The following is a 21735-nucleotide window of genomic DNA, read 5'->3' as shown; positions in this document are numbered from 1 at the left end:
GTACTTTGCCAAAGCACAATTTCAATACATTACGATGTAATACTCTAGGAAAGCTCAACTGCTTGCAAAAGTTGTTTCACACCCCAAAAGAGAATTGTACAAGCTATGGAAAGTAGATCTCCCAGAGTCTAATGTAAGTACTTCCATTGCCTTGCTTATACATTTTTCAGGTAATTATTTACATTCGGACAATTTTTGATGAAAAGTACTAGCTTACAGTTACAAACCAGGGTATTAACTCACCTAACACCAAAAGAAACAAGGACATACATGTCCAGTATTCAAGTAGCACTAAAATCAAATGGGCCATTCCAACAAGAAAAGCTGTAAAACAAACTACCTTGTGACATCAAAATGATCAAAAAGTTTTCAGCACTTAAAACAGCTGTTCATGACTACCTGCCTTAGAAGCATTTTTATGGTGTAGGTGAGTCTCTAACAGGTTAAAAACTGAAATGTGTGCATCATGATTGTAATAGTACTGGGTGGTTATTATAAAAGTGCAGCTACACAGGTCCAGTGTGGGCTGTAATCATCTTAATGACAGTGAAACTTCATAGATATTTTAATGCATTAATGTAGGACTGATTTACGCTGCAAAACTTTTGTTCCCATTTTGGCAATCAGGTGCAAATCTGGTGCTCTGAATGCAAGAAAGACATATAGAAATGTTTCCATATGTAAAGGATTAGGAATGGACATCAGCAGAAAAGGTCAAACATGTGAGAATGGCGTAATGTTGATTTTATTATTAAGTGCCACTTAATATGTTCAATACGAGCAATGTTTCCATGCTTTGGAATTTGAATTATTACAAACTTCTTTGAACATCAAAAGTTATACATAGAGGTGGATGTAATTGTGTAGTTTCCCTCTCTTTCAGCCGCCGCAGTGCTAATGTAACATGGCCACAATGGTTATGTCACAAGGGCAGGTAAGTGAATCATCCAAACTGTTGTCCCGTTATTACTTCAAAGGCTGTTGCCTCTTTTCAGGGACCATATGTTAGTCTGTCCTATCCACAAATACCCCTCCAATGTGACTGCATCTATGGTGGGGCTTTCTGTATGGTTGTGGCAAAATAAATGGTTTGTAGGAGTTTTAATACACAGCTTGTATATACCATATCATTCAGTAGCAAAGCTGTAATTTAGTGCAATTACTAGTGCATCAAAACTTAATCCGAATAATTTTCAAAATCAGAAAATTTAATGTGACTATGGGAGAAAAGGATTAACTTCGAAGGTAATGTTTAAGTTATTACCTTTAATAGTCCCTTCTTGTAGCACGAAGTTGAAAAATCAAACTTTTGAACATGCTTAAATAAACTGCAGCACTAATCCGAATAATTTTCAAAATCAGAAAATTTAATGTGACTATGGGAGAAAAGGATTAACTTCGAAGGTAATGTTTAAGTTATTACCTTTAATAGTCCCTTCTTGTAGCACGAAGTACTGAATGTCTGAATATCGCACTTTATGAACTAGTTACCACAGAGCTTTATCACCGCACTTCTATAGGGTTAAATGCAAAAAATGTAAGAAGTGAGTTCAGGCGCTGAGCAGTTGGTGGGTACAAATGAGATTTAAAATGCAGCTAACCTTTCAAACAACGCTTCACAAACATTGGGCAGAATTGTTGTGTGTTACAAATGTATTTACAGTCAGCAACTGCAAACACTGCAGTATTCTTTGAAGATTTTTCTTGTCAACAGGGCCACTGGATTTTGTATCACAGTGTAATCACATAATTCATTGTCATCAGTGTGATTCCAGATCATCTTTAAGTATACTTAACTCCAACAAAACATCTTGCGAGATTTCAGTTTCTCACACTAGTGATGGGAATTTGCTATTCGTTATTTTTTTCCATTGACCTCTTGGTTTAGTCCAAATTTTAGAGATGGCTGTGTTTCTTGCTTGTACCCTGCTGGCAGTTTTTTTTCTCAGAAGTGCCATATGTGTGAATGGGAAGTTGTTTGAATTATTCTTTTACTTTGTCAGTAAGGTGCGCACATTTGGACATTATACCAGGGCCTTCATACACACATCGCAGTAACATTGTTACCTATTTCCAATTGATAGGCCAGTGTATTTCGATTTATTCAAAAGTTAAATCATTTGATCCTACAGCTTTGTAGCTCTTACTTTCAGTTTAAATAGTCACTTATAAGTTTTGCTTCTCACATCTTTGATGGAATGAATGTCTGGCCATTTTTTGCACATTTCCAGTTTAAGATACATAACTAACTGAAAGATTCCCGGTTGCAATGTGGCCCTGAGTCCACATTAAACTGTAGACTCTTCTACAATTGTTTGGGAAACTAAGATCAAAGGTTAGAGGAAGGCTGGAGCATACCACCTCCAATAGCAAGCCTAATAAGTACTGTGGTGCTCATACCCCCCTGGTAGAGGACAACTTAATCTTACTAACTAAAAATAAGAAACAATGAAAAGAATCAATTTTTGACAAGGAGCCACTCAGTGAGTAAAAATAAGAAACATCAGGCAGAGTAAATAAATAGCTTTTCTTTATTTTTTAAGAAAGTTTTTCAAGTATAAATATTGACAGTTGTTAATACTTCAGAAATACAATTTTTGTACTAATAAAAAAACCAACTCTAACCCAATTACATTAGCCACCGATTACAGCACCAAACTCTGAAACCACCTAAAAATTTATATAAAATTACAACAACATTATGTTTGCCATCATTTGTGCACTTATCTTCCAGATTCACGCTTTTCCATACACTGAATGTGAGAAACCATTACAAGGTATAAATGCAATTAACTTGTGAAAAAAGATACAAAATCTGAACCACTCAGATTTTAAAAATAATGATTTTACTTGTTTCTAAAGCTTTTCATAGAAAAGGTATTTGTCGGTCTATAATGATGATGGAATGAAACCATGAGAGCTAACTATAAAATTAAAAAATGAATATGAAGACTAGATGAAACAGAAGATATACGACTTACCTACTTCTCAAATAAGAGGGTACGCAGCAGCAAAACGCATATATGCAAACAGTAAGCTGTTACCTTGACAGAACAACATAGTAGACAAGCATTAACTAGCAGTAGAAGGCAAGACATGCAACTGTTGGTAGGATGGGACAGCATAATTACTTTAAAGTCCAAAATTCTTTTCTTACACCATGATTTGGTGTGATTATTCCTTTTCTTCCCAACATTTTTGTAGTACTATTCAACTAGCTTATATAACTATCATGTTAAGAAGAAGCACTTTGAAAAGCTGAAATGTGTCATTGTTGCTGCATTTGTTCCTTTATGGCAGATGATGATAGTAATAATAAAAATACTAAAATTGTTCCATTCCTTCATCACAATAGAATCACATTTCATATGAAAGTAAACTGACAATAATGGTAACTACAGTTTCAGGGTATAAATACAATAGATATTAAACTAGTTTCTGCCTTAGTCTTCTTCAGGCTCACGATAACCATCACTGTACTGTACTTTTCCTGCCATTTCCATAACTGCACGAGCTTCTGTTTGTGTGTCTAGAACACTCCGCCCTTTGGACTCTTCCTCCACTTCTGGTTCTGGGCCTACTCCCCAGGCTTCTACGTGCTCTATTTGAAAGCATTTTTGAGCAGAGAGCATATGATAATTTCTGTAAGTTGTGCATGTTTCACTACAGTGACCACTTCCAAATTCAGCATCAAGCCAAAATCCAAAATAATTATGTTGTCCACCCATTCCCTGAAAAATTAAAAGTAATTTCATAGAAACAAAAAATTGGGATAAGTATTTCTAGTCAGCTAACAGCAACTACATACAGAAATTTAATAAAAATTAGCATTTTGATGTCAAATTTTAAGTGTAACCTTTACAGAGAAAGAATACAACACTAAACTTAGAAGAGCACTGAAAATTTTTTTCACAGTTTGGAGTTTCTAATATATACCACATTGTACGTATTTTAAACTTGGAAAAGAGCTTTGCATATATAGGGAGTGTCTCTAAGAATGGATCTGACATTTGTTGATTCATTATTATAAGATACAGTGCACTGACAAGTAAGCATTGATTTATATTGTGTGCATATTAATCATTCATGAAGTTTTTGTTACAACTTAACTGTGGATTATAACTTTATTTTGAATTAGATTGAATTTGATACGAATCTTATAGAGGACAAACAGATGTTTAAAAACTTTCAACATTCATACAACGTAGGGTTTTAATCATAATGTGCACACAACATTTGTTGAAAATCATTCAACAGCAGTACACTGAAAAGATGTGTAGAAAGTGAAGTTTGTTGTATGTTAAACAAATACATATAACCATGCTGGTCTATCCTTTAAGTGTGGTTTTGACACTAGTAACATTCACTAGAAACTATATATAATTTTACCGTATTTACTCGAATCTAAGCCGCACCTGAAAAATGAGACTCGAAATCAAGGAAAAAAAAATTTCCCGAATCTAAGCCGCAACTGAAATTTGAGACTCGAAATTCAAGGGGAGAGAAAGTTTTAGGTCGCACCTCCAAATCGAAACAAAGTTCGTCTAATTGTAACATGAGAGACAATTTAGGTCGAATGAATGACGATACAGCTGCAGTAGTTTGGTTCGAGTCGTTAGCTTAGCAGTTACGGTTTACCAGGTAGCCATTGCTACGCGTCACGCGCTCCGTCCGTATTTATACGGATATCCTTCCTTTTTCACGTGCTTCGTCTGGTTTGAATTGATTGCTTATTTTTCTTTGATCTGATAAGCGCCGTTTTCTTTGTTATAGGTGTTTACGTCACTCTAAGCTGAAAATGCATTACTGTACTGTGTCATGCATTGGTTGTCGCATTCTGATAGTGCGTGTTTACGGCCTGTCGCCGCTCGCGGCGTGGCTTGCTTTTGTACGCGCTACCGCCGCTTACAAATAAAAAATAGAGAGGAATCGTCTCATTAGCGAAACATTTGTTGTTACTTACACTACTGTTTTCTTTGATAATGATCAACTAGAACCAAATAATAGACTGCGTATGATAGATGATGTTCTGAACGAAATTTTAGCGAAAATTTTTCTCCGTTTGAAAATCTTTGCAGGCGTCTTTAGTTCATTACATTCTGCACAGAAATTAGAGTCATCTTAGATTTAAAAATCTAGTCAGTTGCCGTGCTTCACTTCTGACTGTATCACTATCAGGCATAAGAATAATACGAATATAAACATGACATGATATGTATATTTTTCCGCGTTTGCTGTTGTCTCACTCTAGTTTCGTAGTTTATTAGGCAAACGGGATTTAAATGAGATAGTAGCAAACACGAAACAATACATGGCAAAATGTTTATATTCGTATTAATCTTATAGCGAAGAGAATACTGCATGTGATTCACAATTCATAAAAGTTCCTATTAGCAACCATCTCTTCTCACAGGTAGGAAAAAATTCAGAACGTAGAGTTGGCCATATTGACAAACATCCCAAACAGTCTTGCCAGTCGGATTTTCGTAGTACATTGAAATGCTGCTACATTCGAAGATCAACAATACAGAATTTGTATTTACTTCGTTGGATAACGTACCAAAATACAGTGATCGAAACTCTGGGCGGAGGAAAAAGGCTCGTCTTCCACTTTTTTTAAAATTTATTTACTGACGCAGAGATTTTGGTGCCAGTATTTATCTTTGTGACTACAAAGCATGCCTGTGTAGCGCTACATATATTCGACGGCAGAAGTTAGTTGTGGCGGCACCCACCAACATTTTTCAGAAATCCCGCTTGCTTTGCACTCGATTCTAAGCCGCAGACGGTTTTTTGGATTACAAAAACCGGAAAAAAAGTGCGGCTTAGATTCGAGTAAATACGGTTAAGTGGGTGGCAATAAATGGCAATAGGGCACAGTAAGAATGAAATCTAGAGTAATGCAGATAGTTTGCACAGAAATGTCTATTACGAAGAGTTGCATGACTAACATATTTCCAATGACAAACGTCTCTTAGTGCACTGCAACCTGTTCAATATGGAGACTGGGCCAACTAGTAACACTATGATAAGGTTGTAATGTATAATTCCCAAATGAGAAACTTTTCTGTATAATAATATTCTTACTTTCAGCACTTTACATGTGTGTCTGATGCATACAGGGTGGAATGTGGTAAATTGCTGATTTGGGAATGAAATAAAAAAAATAATGAACACTTAGAAACTCACATTTTAAATCAGACAATAATGGAAGTTTCTAATTACAAGGTTTAAACAGTGTATCAGGCAAATGTCTACCTTCACAATCCACACATTGCCACAGTCATCTTCTGAAATTCCCATGCACTCTTTCAAACATGTCTTCTGGTATTCTTGCAATGTCAGCCTCAATATTGTTCTTGAGGTCTTCCAGGGAGTTGGGATGGCTGCAATACACCTTTGACTTCAGGTAACCACAGGTGAAAAAAAAATAATCTCATGGGGCCAAGTCTGGTGATTGTACGGACCAGTTGAGATTCCCACCTGAGAGGTAAGCCTTCCAGGAAACATTTGCCTCAAAAAATTCATGGTAATGCCCACTTTGTGTGCAGTGGCACCATCTTGTCGAAACCGCGTATCCTGTAATTGCATTGCCCTAAAAGCCGGCAGGAAAAGCTCTTGAAGCATAGTGAAGTAATGATTCGAATTCAAAGTTACAGAATGAGTATTTTCCTGGAAAAAGTAAGGCCCAATGATGCCTACTTGTGATATGGCACACCACACAGTGACACAGTCTGAGTGCAGGGGTCTCTGGTGAATTTGCTTGGGGTTCATGTTGCTTCAGTTCCGCATATTATGTTTGTTTACACATCCACTGAGGTGAAACTGTGGCTCATCAGAAAACAACAGATTTGTGTCACAGGGTATGGTTGCAAGCATGTCTTCACAAGATGTTCTTCATGTTACATAATGCCGTACTGACAATTGCTGGACCACACACATTTTATACAGGTGAAAATTGTGTTCATTATGAAGAATCCGGTGGAGAGAACATCTTGAAATGCCAAGATGAAGTGCCCAGATGACACATCCCCTGTTCTGAATGAATTTATCCAATTTTACTGCCGTCCAGGAACATGTCTGAGTGGGAGTATTGCAAATTGCTACCAAAAGCACACAGCACTGCAATAATCGAGCGGGAATTCGAGAAATACACTTCAACACAAAATGAACGCTCCTCACGTGTCCACTGCATTATCACAACTGAACAACAACTGAATACAAACCTCCCGTTGGTCACTAAAAACCATGCCCACTCTCTTTTTTATTCAACCAACATTGCTGCCACAATGTGAATTTTAAAAAAGCAATTTACTGTGCTCCACCCTGTACATTCTATTTTCATGTTTCTTGATAAGTTTTAGTTTTGTGAGGTGCAACAAGTAAATAACATACATGATCATTGAGGTTAATAATTTAACAATAAAAAGATTCTACATTATCCTCTGGAATTATATACTTTCATTGGAATGCAACAATGAATGACAGATTCTCTAGTTATTAACTAAAGGCAGCCACACGTGTAACTGCATGCTTGACAAGCATGCATTGAAATGTGTGTTCACACAAGCTTGCACAAATCCCTTGCAACTCCACGTGTGCTTGTATGAGCATCAGTTTGTTTTCCAGAAATCTCAATGCACTGACTGACACATTTTTTGCTTGTTTAAGAAAACAAACCGAAAGAGGAAATGTGAGTGGACTAAAAAGTGGTTAAAGAAAAAAAGATATTGTCAAGTGAACTTACTCAGTTAACTGAAGATATATTCTTGTGGCTGACATAATTATCTCGGGATGAATGAAGAAACCTATTTCAATCTTCAGTCACTCATTACACCTTTGATTAAAAACCAGACTGTAACACCACATGAAAGGCTAACAGCAACATTGTGATTTCTCATGACCGGAAGGAGTCAGGACCACCTCACACACACACCCACAATTTCATCACAAGCACTGTGTGTCATAGTGCCTCACACCTGTCATGCTATCTATGAGGCGTTCAAAAGTAATTTCTTAAACATAAGTGAAACACTTTTTTCAGATCAACTCTTATTTGTAAGTAAATAACAGACAAAATGATGGTTAACATGCAGATTAAATATAACTATAATTTGTCATGAAAAATGCAAGCGAGTTGTTAAAACCCAGATGTTCAACAGTTTGGCAGTAGGCACTATACAGCATACCAAATGCTGCACTAACATCACATATAGTGTGTGTTGGTTTTCTGCCATGCATGAAGCATCATTTATTATTTTTTCTGCTAAAAGTCTGTTTACGGTCAGAAATGTTTCATTTTGGCAGCCAAATTTGCCATAAACTTCATGTTTGTCTTTGAGTATTCACTAATCAAACATACTTCTGAGCCTGTGGCCGAACCATTCTTTTTCGATAGGTTGTCTCTCTTTCGGCCTCACCAGCATTACTTCAGGAGAGACTTTTATATTGGTACTTGGTACACAGGCAATGTCATGTCTCTGATAGCAAATTAATTTGAAGGCCCAGCTTCAACTCTTCCACAGACTGTGCAACACCTACTGGTACTTCAGCAACTTAATTCTGCAAATAAGATGTAGCATTCTTGAATTTCAAAAAGTGTAAACAAACATGTAATACAAAAACACTTTTCATAAATCAGTCTAAAACAATGATGCAGTGTTTTAAATTAGAGTTAAAATTATAATATAAATATTACAATAAATACAGACAATTAAGAAAGAGTGCAGCACTATATATTTAGTAACTATTATAGATTACTATCTGACGTGGGCGGAGCACACGGATGTCGCTGTGTAAAAATCTAAACACACGGATTTTCCTCATATGAAAAAAAGCAATAGTTTTGGATGATACAGTACTCAGAACAATGTGCTATGGGCTCGTGTTCCCACATACATGTAACAAAAGTAACTATGTTCCATACTTTTCGTTACATTCATTATAATGTTCAAATGTAATTTTAGGTAACATTTTTAACAGTAGGATTATTCATTTTTCAGGTTCCTAAAATAGAGCACGACTAGTCCAGTATAGTAAATGATTTTGAAAAGAGGTGCTACAGCTGATGCCAATTATGTATTTATTCTATCTGATTTCAGCACAAATGGCAGAATATCCAATGAAGTAGCGAACACTTCACATATATTTTTGTTTGTGTGTGTGTGTGTGTGTGGGGGGGGGGGGGGGAGGGGGATGCATTTTCTTTGAGGGCTGATATGCTGAAATCGTTCCAATAGAGTGACTAACTGCTTGGAGGGGGAGGGGGGGGGGGGGGATCTGCAACTACTGATTATGCAGAGCTCAACACATTGAGAACTTTTTTGGAATCTTGACAGCACTTTTAAGATTTTTCAAACAGTTATAAATTTGGAAAGGTTGTTAAAGCAACAGTTGCTTTTATAGTTATGTAATGTCCACCATGGGTGAAACCTATGATCCAAGTAATTCTCTCGATTGTGAGGACACGCAAAACGGCATATTCCTTGATGGAATAACATCAGAGCCTTCCAGTACACTGCCACTACAAAGGTCAACTGCTGGAAATATTCCACTTGATGCTAAACATGTGCAAAACAAGTTCATAAGTACCTTGTAAATGGAGGACAAGTTCCTTGTCAACAAAATGAAAAACAAGTAAAAAACTATATGTATTGAAATGAAGACACATATTATAACTCCTACTGTAACTAAATATTAATGACAACCCAGCTCACTTACCTCTGTTCCTTCTAAATTAGTTGTAGAGAATCTGGGAGTCTTCTGCTCACTGGAAAACTGAAACAAATCTAAATATCATAAAACAGGTTTATAGATTTTGTCAGCCCCTGACTGACTGTTTTACAATTTCTTCTTCTCTCTTCCATAATTTCTTAAAGAATTTGTTGTTTTTATCACAGTTTCTCTTGTTGCTGCAGGACATAATTCTTCACATTTGCCAAGACATATTTCATAAGCAGTATTACTCACTGCTTTATCATGGTGTTCTTTACCTTTTGCATCGCATAAGCATGCTTATAGGTTACAAATTTCTCCAACAATTCACAAATTATATTTCTAAGATCAGACATGGAAACGGAAACATGGTAAGATATTCGCTTAACACATGCTACCACATAACTGGGATTTGATCAAGCACTAGACTGCTTGAATAAGCCTGATGCTTGCGCAGACTGATCCTACATGTGCTCAAACATGCTTGCACAAGCACACTTGTGCATGTGTGCTTGTCAAGCATACAATTACATGTGTGGCCACCTTAAATGGGGAGGTAATAATTTCAAGAGCGTCTGATGATTATTGCAAACAGCTCTGTAACGTACAGTATCACATTTAAAGTTATAAAATATATCAAATTAATATGGGATATACTGTATAATTTGTGCTTATTTGACAATTTACTTCTTCAGCCGGTCAATAAGTTTTCCACTATGAAGCTAAACTAGACTGATAAAAAAGGAGTGGACAATTTCACTCATGTTTTAGGTACTTTCTCCAAGACATGTTTTCCTCTTTTTGAAAGTATGCACTGAAAACTTGCAAATTTACTCTCCTTTAAGGATAATGTCGTTTATAAAACTACAAACAAAGGAAAGTCCAGGCTGGAGTACTAACAGTATTATAAAAAGGATAGATTGCTACTCACTATAAAAGGCTGCTTCACAACACATGCCATTTGTATCCTTCCCTCCACCACCAGCTTTTCTGAATGGGAATCATCCTTACAACACATTCTCTGCTCCCAGCCTCAACCTACAGTAACTTACTATCCCCACACTCCCTGTCCAATAACCTCCTCCTAGTTCACATACTCTCACCCTCACTGTGCACTGCTCTCTGCTAATGCACCCACCACTCTTTTGCTATCTCTGCTCCTCTATCAGGCTACCCCCCTCCTCCTCCCTCCCTCCCTCTCAGCCTCCTGACACTGCACCTGGCATCCCTGTCCTGCCACCTCTAGTCCTTGCACGCTCCACCACAAAGTGCTGATTCTGCTCCCAGGTTATATCATTCTTGTTTAATGCACTTTGGTTGCATTCTGGCTGGAGCGGCTAGGGGCAGCAGTTGTTTGTATGAGGTGTGAATATGTATGCATTATTCTTTTTTGAAGAAGGCTTTGGCATAAAGCTTATATGTAACAGTCTTTTAATCAGCTTGACTGCAACTCAGTGTGTTATCTTCAGGATGAGAAGCAATCTGTCCTTTTCATAATATTGTTGATTTATCTAATTACTACTACAAATACAAATAGGATACTTACTAGACCATTTGGCAAAGTCTGTTGCTGGACATTAAGGTACTGATAATGATCATTGTAGCCCGTAGGCTCAAACCTCTCCATCACTGGCAATATACTGAACAAGAAACTGCTATCGTCACCTGAAATTCGTGTGAGACATTAAACAACTACTGCTTAATGGAAAAGTTTTTAAATCATCATTTGGTGGCACTGTTATAACAATAGAAAAAGAAAAGTGAAGAAATACTTTACCAACATAATTTGGGCTTAGGGTCCAACTGCTGGGTGCAAAACCTCCGAAAACATGCCCATCTCTATCTCTGACAATGACAATTGTAGGTCCCTTGTTCATTATGCAGCCAATAAGTTTTGAGAAACTTTCACCATGCGCAACAGTCGAGAACAGTAGCCTCCACTCACTCTGAAGCTTGGAAGGAAGTCCAGCATTCAAGAAGACAATGCTTGGCCATGACAGTACTGATGGGGACTTATCACTAATGATCCTGTTCCAAAATGGAATTGTGTTGTACCTTTCCATTGTATCTTCGTCTAGAATATTGTATATCTTATTAAAAACTACTTTCTGCAGAATAGTGAACAACAAATTCCATGATGTCACCCAAGTAGTCAAATCCGAAAGAGAGACCTCACTGCACACAGGCAAATCTTTACACAGATGTTTCACTAGTGCCTGGAGCTGATCTGACTGTATAATTATGTTCTGGCCCTCTTTCCAAGATTCGAAGCTTCTTGTTTTCTTGCTTCTGTATGTTTCCATATATGATGTAAAAATGTGTTCCACATACTAAAAAGAAAGAAAGTAATAGAATTAGGTCAATTGATGTAAATTTGTAATTGATGTAAATGGTTGTAAATTTATTAATATATTGATTAGTAACAGTCTACTGTGAATTTGTGTAGAAGTGATAACTAAAAGAAGCTGCATCAATGACTGAAACTAGTTCAACAGTGGGATGTTTACTGATGTTGGCCAACCTGCCATTAAAACTAATGGACTGTGACAAGTTTGGATCTTTCTCCCCTTGCAATATAACACCACCAATTGTACAAGCCATGGACAACTCACAGTCTGACTCAGTTAAGAGAGGGAAAACACAGTGTGATGCCTTTAACACACCTAGAATTTCCGCGAGTGCCAAACACACTGTGCAGATATTGAGTATCAAACAGCAATTGTGCCACAAGCTGTTATTTACTTAAATGACAATTGCACATCAGGAACATGTCAAAGCACAGATAGACAATAAGAACTAAGTTGTTGGTTGTGTTTTTAGCACCAACACAGTTGCTGAGAAAGTTTAGAAAATGCCCTTTCAGAATTAGTGTGAAACATACTGTGTCTTATAGCCCATTTTAGACATGAAACCCGTATCTAAACATGCGGCTTTAAAAGTTTTCTGAACATCATCATACCCCTCAAGTTATTCTATTTTATATTGTCATATGAAACATGGATATTATGGAACAAACCAATTTTTAAAAGAATTTTGTAGAAATATACTAAGATTAAATCTTGTCTACTAACTTGTACCGCATCTATGGGGGGGACAATGCCTTGCCAAAGTAATAACCATGAGGGCAGATAAGATTGCAGGCCAGGACAGACCTGAGTGGATGAACCACATGAAGTGTGTCCCACAATGCTCCATCTCTCCCGCATCCATTCCCATATTTATTCCCGAATTCCCCAGGTACTCAACTCATAGCGTGATATGATCTATACTGAGGGGTGCATGGCACATGGGAAGATGTATCGCAAATGGAGCCTCAGGGATATCAGGCAAACTCCCAGTGTAATTAGCCTTGCACTGTGTCAGGGCTCCATTGTGTCAATCTAATAATTCCCCAATTCTCATGGGACCAAAATGGAAAACACGGAATAAAATAAAATAAAACAAAAGCTTAGGGACTTGAGACCTCAAACATCCAAGCCTTGGGGTTTAAACTGATGGAAGCTGTTTTGGCAACTGGATCAGGCGACAGACCAGTTCAGTTCATGAAGTGGAAATCATCAGTGAGAAGTTGGACCAAATTAAGTTCAAATAACAGATATCAACTGTAAGACCTCCAAAAACAGACACTCAGTGTGAATGGTACAAACAGACTACTCCTATCTTCTAGACAGGAAACGAGAGAATGTGAGAGGAGTCTCTGTACACTATCTTCCTGGAACTGGAATTTCATGATTCAGAGCAAACAAATAACTACTAAGACCTAGCGGCCAACATACATCCACATCCGACGCATAATTATGCCAATCTCGGTGGTTTTCTTACCTCTTTTAGCATTCAAAATGTTCACCACTTGCAAGCTAGCTGCTGATTACATCATGCCGAACTACATTTTACTTTCCACATACCGCGTTTTGTTCCAGAGAGACTCCCCTCTTTACTTTTGTATAAACCTATGTACTCTATCCATGAAACAGTCTTATACAGGGTGTTACAAAAAGGCACGGCCAAACTTTCAGGAAACATTCCTCACACACAAATAAAGAAAAGATGTTATGTGGACATGTGTCTGGAAATGCTTTCCATGTTAGAGCTCATTTTAGTTTCGTCAGTATGTTCTTCCACATACGCATAATGGAGCATGTTATCATGATTTCATACGGGATACTCTACCTGTGCTGCTAGAACATGTGCCTTTACAAGTACGACACAACATTTGGTTCATGCACGATGGAGCTCCTGCACATTTCAGTCGAAGTGTTCGTACGCTTCTCAACAACAGATTCGGTGACCGATGGATTGGTAGAGGCGGACCAATTCCATGGCCTCCACGCTCTCCTGACCTCAACCCTCTTGACTTTCATTTATGGGGGCATTTGAAAGCTCTTGTCTACGCAACCCCGGTACCAAATGTAGAGACTCTTCGTGCTCGTATTGTGGACGGCTGTGATACAATACTCCATTCTCCAGGGCTGCATCAGCACATCAGGGATTTCATGCGACAGAGGGTCAATGCATGTATCCTCGCTAACGGAGGATATTTTGGACATTTCCTGTAACAAAGTGTTTGAAGTCACGCTGGAACATTCTGTTGCTGTGTGTTTCCATTCCATGATTAATGTGATTTGAAGAGAAGTAATAAAATGAGCTCTAACATGGAAAGTAAGTGTTTCCGGACACATGTCCACATAACATATTTTCTTTCTTTGTGTGTGAGGAATGTTTCCTGAAAGTTTGGCCATACCTTTTTGTAACACCCTGTATACAAGACTAGCATAGTCACATTATAAAAGACAAAATTTTGAAAAGTACATTCACAAATTAACTCTTGTTAAAAAGTTTTACAGAAAACAAGAACAATTATTCACATGTGATGAAACAAAGAGCATGGTAATGTACATACTGCATCATACAAAAAAGAACAAAGAAGTTACATGAAGCAAATACCATCGATATCTAACAAGTTTTACAGGCAAGGCATTAAAAACACCATATGTAGACGGAATTAGACCATGCTGAGTAAATAAAAGGTAGAAGCACCATGCTGAATGATAAAATGGTGATCAACAACAGCAGAGAGTGTGTGCAAGGAGAGGTTCTGTCCCCACTGCTGTAGAACCTAGTGGTGAATGAACTCCTCGAAGAGTTAAATACTAGAGATTACTTTTGCCAAGGATACATAGATGATTTTGTAATTCTAATACTTTGAAAATTTGCTAGTACCATTAGAACACTGACATAAGTGGACATTGAGCAAAACTGGCGCAGGAAACAGAATTTAAGAGTCAGTCCCAAGGAAACCACTGTAATATCATTTACAAGGAAGCATATCTGGGACAGATACTGGACTCTCAAACTCTTCAACAGAACTCTACCAGTAGAGGGGGCAGTTAAGTATTTAGGGACAATTCTGGATGCAAAACTACCACACACAAAGAGTATATGTTGCAAGGCAAAAGGAGATCTTGTGTGCACTAGAAGCGCCTGTGGGAAAGACTGGAGTCAAAGCCCCAGGAGCGTGTACTAGATACATACCACTGCAATAAGACCTAAGATAAGTTGCGGGTCCACAGCACAGGGGGAATGAAGTACAAAGATGGTGGCTACTAAGGAGCTTGGCACAGTGCAGAGATTGGTCAGCTTAGCTGCAGCAGGCATAATTAGCAGCACATCCACTGCTGGGACAGAGACCATGCTGAATGTTCCCATTTTTTTTTTTTTTTTTTTTGTTATGGTTTTAGGGCGCAAAACTGCTACGGTCATTAGCGCCCGGTCTGTGACTTAGGAAAAGGTAAAAAACGAAACTGGAAACCAGCAGAAATGGGAATGAGACTCAAAAAATTGGAGAAACTAAAAATAGAAGGAAAGCTAAAAAGACCACTATAGAAGGGGGTTGGTTGTCCCCAAAAGGAGCTTCAAATGACTGACGTCATCTCACTGGCACTAATAAACTCGAGAACACGATTGGCTGAGCGCGTGTCATCTCCTAAAATGGAAGATATATCGGGCGACAGCTGTAGACGGACGCGTAACGGAGTAAAATAGGGGCACTCAAGTAAAAGGTGTCTTACCTTCCACAGCTGAGAGCAGTGGGGACAGTGGGGGAGGATCACCACTTAAAAGATGTTGATGGCTAAAAAGACAGTGCCCTATCCGGAGTCTAGTTAAAATTACCTCCTCCCGACAACGCGTTTGGGAGGAAGAGGTCCAAGCACAGGGAAGAGCTTTCACGTCCCACAATTTATTATTGGGAAGTGTCGACCAATGTGTGTGCCATGAAAGAGTAACATGACGACATAAAACACTCCGTAGATCGGCGAAGGGAATCGTGTGAATAGCTGGCTGAAGAAGAGAGACTGCAGCCTTGGCCACTATATCAGCCGCCTCATTTCCACATACCAACGTGACCTGGGATTCAGAGGAACGCCACAGAGACGCCCCCCAAGTGGAGGCAAGTGGAGGCAGTCCTAAATCCAGTGGACCAGAGGGTGGACAGGGTACAGAGCTTGGAGACTGAGGAGAGAGCTGAGAGAATCTGAACAGATAACATACTGTATCTGCTGATGGCGACGGATGTATTGGACAGCCTCGAGAACAGCGTAAAGCTCCACAGTATAAACCGAACACTGGTCAGGAAGCCGAAATCGATTTGGGGTGTCGCCAACAATATAGGCACTCCCTACACCTAACGATGTTTTCGAGCCATCAGTGTAAATAAATGTGGCGTCCGTCATTTGTGCACATAGAGCAGCAAATGCCTGACGATAAACAAGTGAAGGGGTACCATCCTTGGGAAATCGACAAAGGTCACGGAGCAGGCACGTCCGGGGACAGAGCCAAGGCGGTGCTGTACTCCAAGTTGTCAAGAAGGTTTTAGGAAAGCGGAAGGAAAGAGAATGGAGCTGTTGACGGAAGCGGACTCCCGGTGGTGGTAGTAGGGAGGAAGGGCGGTCTGCATACCCTAAATCCAAGGAGGCGTCGAAAAAAATGTCATGGGCTGGATTAGCAGGCATGGAAGACAGATGGCTAGCATAACGACTCAGAAGGACAGCTCGCCGATTGGACAGCGGAGGTTCAGCAGTCTCAGCATAAAGGCTTTCCACAGGGCTGATGTAAAAAGCTCCAGACACTAAATGTAATCCACGGTGGTGGATAGAGTCGAGACGCCAAAGAATAGACGGCTGAGCAGAGGAGTAAACTATGCTTCCATAGTCCAATTTCGAGCGCACTAAGGCACGATAGAGGCGGAGAAGGACCACTCTGTCCGCTCCCCAGGAGGTACCATTCACGAAACGGAGGGTGTTGAGGGATTGCAGACAGCGAGCCGAAAGATAGGAAACGTGGGAGAACCAGCACAGTTTTCTGTCAAACATAATACCCAAGAATTTAGCGACATCCGAAAACGGAAGGTTGACAGGTCCTAGATGTAAGGAAGGTGGAAGAAACTCCGTACGACGCCAAAAATTAACACACACGGTCTTACTGGGATAAAAGCGGAAGCCTGTTGCGATGCTCCGAGAGTGGAGGCGATCGAGACATCCTTGAAGATGTCTTTCAAGAAGGCTGGTCCGTTGAGAGCTGTAGTAGATCGCAAAATCATCCACAAAGAGGGAGCCCGAGACATCAGGAAGAAGACAGTCCATAACTGGATTTATGGCAATGGCAAACAGTACAACACTTAGCACGGAGCCCTGGGGTATCCCGTTTTCTTGGGAGAAACTATGGTTTGATAAATGCAGCAACAATTGGATGTGGATACCATCCGGTCCTGGGGCGGAGGAGCGAGAAGAAGAGAGTGCATGTTGAGAGTTCCCGCATGGAGAAAACAGTATTATAGCTTTCGCGATTTTGAGAGGAGAAAGCAAGAGGTTGCACTTCCGCTGCATGTTTCTTCGGGAGAAATGCCGGTGGGTAATTTGAAGAGCTCGAAAGCTCAGCAAAGTGTTGACCCAATGAGTTAGAAATTGCGAAGGGGTCCACTAACGTATCATGTGCGACAGTGAGTCCAGAGACTGGGGAGAAAGTAGGCGCGCCAGATAACCGTTGAATCTGACTCCAAACTTCCGAGGAGGGAGTAAAGAAGTCCCAGCTTGCCTTCTTGCTATCGCAGAATACGCGACGGCATCATGCATGGAACTGCTTATAGTGGATACAGTTGGCCAAAGTAGGATGGTGGCGGAAAACGCGAAGAGCACGTTGCCGCTCACGTATTGCGTCACGGCATGCCTCGTTCCACCAAGGAACTGGGGGGGGGGGGGGGGGGGGGGGCCGAATTCGGAGGTGCGTAGCATTGAACGTTCCGCAGCTGTAAGAATAACGTCTGTAATATGTGTAACTTCATCGTCGATGCTAGGAAAGTGACGGTCATCGAATGTAGCTAGAGACGAAAAAAGTGTCCAATCGGCTTGGGCAAACTTCCAGCGTTGCGGGCACATACGAGAGCAGTTCAATAAGTAATGCAACACATTTTTTTTCTGAAACAGGGGTTGTTTTATTCAGCATTGAAATACACCAGGTTATTCCCCAATCTTTTAGCTACACAACACTATTTTTCAACGTAATCTCCATTCAATGCTACGGCCTTACGCCACCTTGAAATGAGGGCCTGTATGCCTGCACGGTACCATTCCACTTGTCGATGTCAGAGCCAACGTCATACTGCATCAATAACTACTTCATCATCCGCGTAGTGCCTCCCACGGATTGCGTCCTTCATTGGGCCAAACATATGGAAATCCGACGGTGCGAGACCAGGGCTGTAGGGTGCATGAGGAAGAACAGTCCACTGAAGTTTTGTGAGCTCCTCTCGGGTGCGAAGACTTGTGTGAGGTCTTGCGTTGTCATGAAGAAGGAGAAGTTCGTTCCGATTTTTGTGCCTACGAACACGCTGAAGTCGTTTCTTCAATTTCTGAAGAGTAGCACAATACACTTCAGAGTTGATCGTTTGACCATGAGGAAGGACATCGAACAGAATAACCCCTTCAGCGTCCCAGAAGACTGTAACCATGACTTTACCGGCTGAGGGTATGGCTTTCAACTTTTTCTTGGTAGGGGAGTGGGTGTGGCGCCACTCCATTGATTGCCGTTTTGTTTCAGGTTCGAAGTGATGAACCCATGTTTCATCGCCTGTAACAATCTTTGACAAGAAATTGTCACCCTCAGCCACATGACGAGCAAGCAATTCCGCACAGATGGTTCTCCTTTGCTCTTTATGGTGTTCGGTTAGACAACGAGGGACCCAGCGGGAACAAACCTTTGAATATCCCAACTGGTGAACAATTGTGACAGCACTACCAACAGAGATGTCAAGTTGAGCACTGAGTTGTTTGATGGTGATTCGTCGATCGTCTCGAACGAGTGTGTTCGCACGCTCCGCCATTGCAGGAGTCACAGCTGTGCATGGCCGGCCCGCACGCGGGAGGTCAGACAGTCTTGCTTGACCTTGCGGCAATGATGACACACGCTTTGCCCAACGACTCACCGTGCTTTTGTCCACTGCCAGATCACCGTAGATATTCTGCAAGCGCCTATGAATATCTGAGATGCCCTGGTTTTCCGCCAAAAGAAACTCGATCACTGCCCGTTGTTTGCAACGCACATTCGTTACAGACGCCATTTTAACAGCTCCGTACAGCGCTGTCACCTGTCGGAAGTCAATGAAACTATACGAGACGAAGCGGGAATGTTTGAAAATATTTCACAAGAAATTTCCGGTTTTTTCAACCAAAATTGGCCGAGAAAAAAAATGTGTTGCATTACTTATTGAACTGCCCTCGTATATGGCAGTCGAGGCTGCAATCTAAGGACACATGGAAAGTGGTCATTCGAGTGTGTATCAGCAAGGGCAAACCATTCGAAGCGCCGAGCTAGCGCAACAGTACCGACCGAAAGGTCCAAATGAGAGAAATTTGTCGTGGAGGCAGACAAAAATGTAGTGTCCCCAGTGTTGAGGCAAACAAGATCCACTTGGTGGAGGACTTCTATCAATAGTGAGCCATGCGGACAAGGATGTGGAGATCCCCAAAGCGGGTGGTGGGCATTGAAGTCCCCAACCGCAAATAGGGGGGGTGGAAGCTGACCAAGAAGATGAAGGAGATCAGCTCGTGCCATTGGTGTGGACGATGGAATGTATACAGTACAAAGAGAGAAGGTGTATCCAGAAAGGGAAAGACGGACAGTGACAGCTTGGAAGGAAGTGTTTAAGGGGATTGGGTGATAATGGAGAGTATCATGGAGAAGAATCTTGAGTCCTCCATGTGATGGAGTGCCTTCAACAGAGGGGAGATCAAATCGGACTGACTGAAACTGGGGGAGAACAAAGCAGTCGTGGGGACGCAGCTTTGTTTCCTGAAGACAGAAGATGACCGGCGAGTAGGATCATAAGAGGATCGACAATTCATCCCGATTGGCTCGAATGCCGCGGATATTCCAGTGGATAATGGACACAGGGTGGATAGAAAATGGAGAAATGTGACCAAGGTTGCCGTCAACTCAACGACTGCTCAAAGCTTGTGACCGGCAGCGTGGAACGGCATTCAGCTGAAGGCAGAAGATCCTGATCCATAGGTTGTTCAGGAGCAGCTCCTGCCACCAGCGATCGGCCAGTTGATCAGCAGCCAGCAGTGCGCCAAGGTGACACAGAAGACGGCCGAGGGCGGCTACCGCCAGGTGGTGCTGTAGACAAAACATGCCGTGGTGGAGAAGGAGAGGAACTGGGTTTCTTATTAGCCTTCTTGGAAAAAGGATGTTTAGATGAAGGAGGAACTGATGGTTGTGAAATTGGGGTACGTAAAAAATCTTCACGAGTAGGCTCTTTTTTGGAAGTCTTGGTGTCTGACTTTTGGGCTCGAGATTTAGCAGAACCCGATGAAGGGTGAGCCATAGAGTGAGCAGACGAAAGTGGGGAGGTTGAAAGGGGAATCTTTGCGCTGGCCGATCTGACGACCGTGGCACTTAAGGCGAGATCACAAGTCTGCGTGGGCGCCTCCTTTGTTGGCCGAGTAGAGGCAAGGACAGTGCTGTATTTTCCTGTCTGAGGCACGGTGGGCTTTCGATTGGCGAATAATTTTCGAGTAGCAAAGGTCGACACCTTTTCCTTCACTCTGATTTCCTGAATGAGCTTTTCGTCTTTAAAAATGGGGCAATCTCTAGAGGAAGCAGCGTGGTTCCCATACAGTTGATGCAATGAGGGGATGGAGGTGGACAAGCACCTCATGGGCATCCTTGCCACACGTAACACATTTGGCTGGATTGGAACAGGACTGGCTGGTGTGATTGAACTGCTGACACCGATAGCTACGCGTAGGGTTTGGAATTTAAGGGCAAACGGAAATTATCTCATAGCCCGCTTTTAGGTTCGATGGGAGTTGAACTCTGTTGAATGTCAAGAAGACAGTACGGGTTGGAACGATGTTCGTGTCAACCCTTTTCGTGACTCTACGAACAGCCGTTACGCCCTGGTCAGACAGGCAGTGTTGAATTTCCTCGTTGGACAATCCGTCAAGGGAGCGGGTATAAACGACCCCACGTGAGGAATTTAAAGTGCGGTGCGCTTCCACCCGGACAGGGAAGGTGTGTAGCAGTGAAGTACGCAGCAATTTTTGTGCCTGGAGGGCACTGACTGTTTCTAACAACAAGGTGCCATTTCGTAATCTGGAACAAGACTTTACAGGACCTGCAATTGCGTCGACGCCTTTCTGAATAATGAAAGGGTTGACCGTGGAGAAGTCGTGACCTTCATAAGACCGAGAAACAACAAGGAACTGTGGCAACGATGGAAGGACTATCTGTGGCTGAGACTCATTGAACTTACGCTTGTGAGCAGACATAGTAGAAAATGAGGAAACTATTGCAGAAGTATCCCCCATGATTACCGGCGTCTCCGATGGCGCGCTCCTTCCTAGTGGGGGCCCTCTCTGAGGGCACTCCCGCCTTAGGTGACTGTTCGCACCTCCCAAGAAACGGACGGAGGGACCAATCAGCACTTTCGGAAGGTATCAGCTCGGGTAATCACCCCTCCCTGGG

At 41.1% G+C, this 21735-nt stretch overlaps 1 protein-coding gene across 3 annotated transcripts in view; it reads right to left on the bottom strand.

Moving 5' to 3' along the window:
* Window positions 1-2513: 2513 nt before the first annotated feature.
* LOC124605127 (MTOR-associated protein MEAK7) overlaps window positions 2514-21735 on the bottom strand; it is a 51028-nt gene continuing 31806 nt past the window's right edge. The window contains exons 3-6 of one of the 3 annotated variants that reach the window (XM_047136605.1): window positions 11492-12044; window positions 11261-11379; window positions 9721-9777; window positions 2514-3731 (exon numbers count right to left, since the gene is read on the bottom strand). In XM_047136605.1, coding sequence (XP_046992561.1) covers window positions 3444-3731; window positions 9721-9777; window positions 11261-11379; window positions 11492-12044 — 1017 coding nt within the window. In that variant the 3' untranslated portion in view covers window positions 2514-3443. Of the gene's footprint in view, window positions 3732-8365; window positions 8563-9720; window positions 9778-11260; window positions 11380-11491; window positions 12045-21735 lie in introns of those variants that run through there. The other 2 variants (XM_047136607.1, XM_047136606.1) reach the window with 2 other exon arrangements.

The sequence above is a fragment of the Schistocerca americana genome, chromosome 3 (genome assembly GCF_021461395.2).
Source record: "Schistocerca americana isolate TAMUIC-IGC-003095 chromosome 3, iqSchAmer2.1, whole genome shotgun sequence".
Classification (NCBI taxonomy): Eukaryota; Metazoa; Arthropoda; class Insecta; order Orthoptera; family Acrididae; genus Schistocerca; species Schistocerca americana.
Note: the sequence above shows the minus strand (reverse complement) of the source record. Positions and strands in the feature narration are given on the sequence as shown.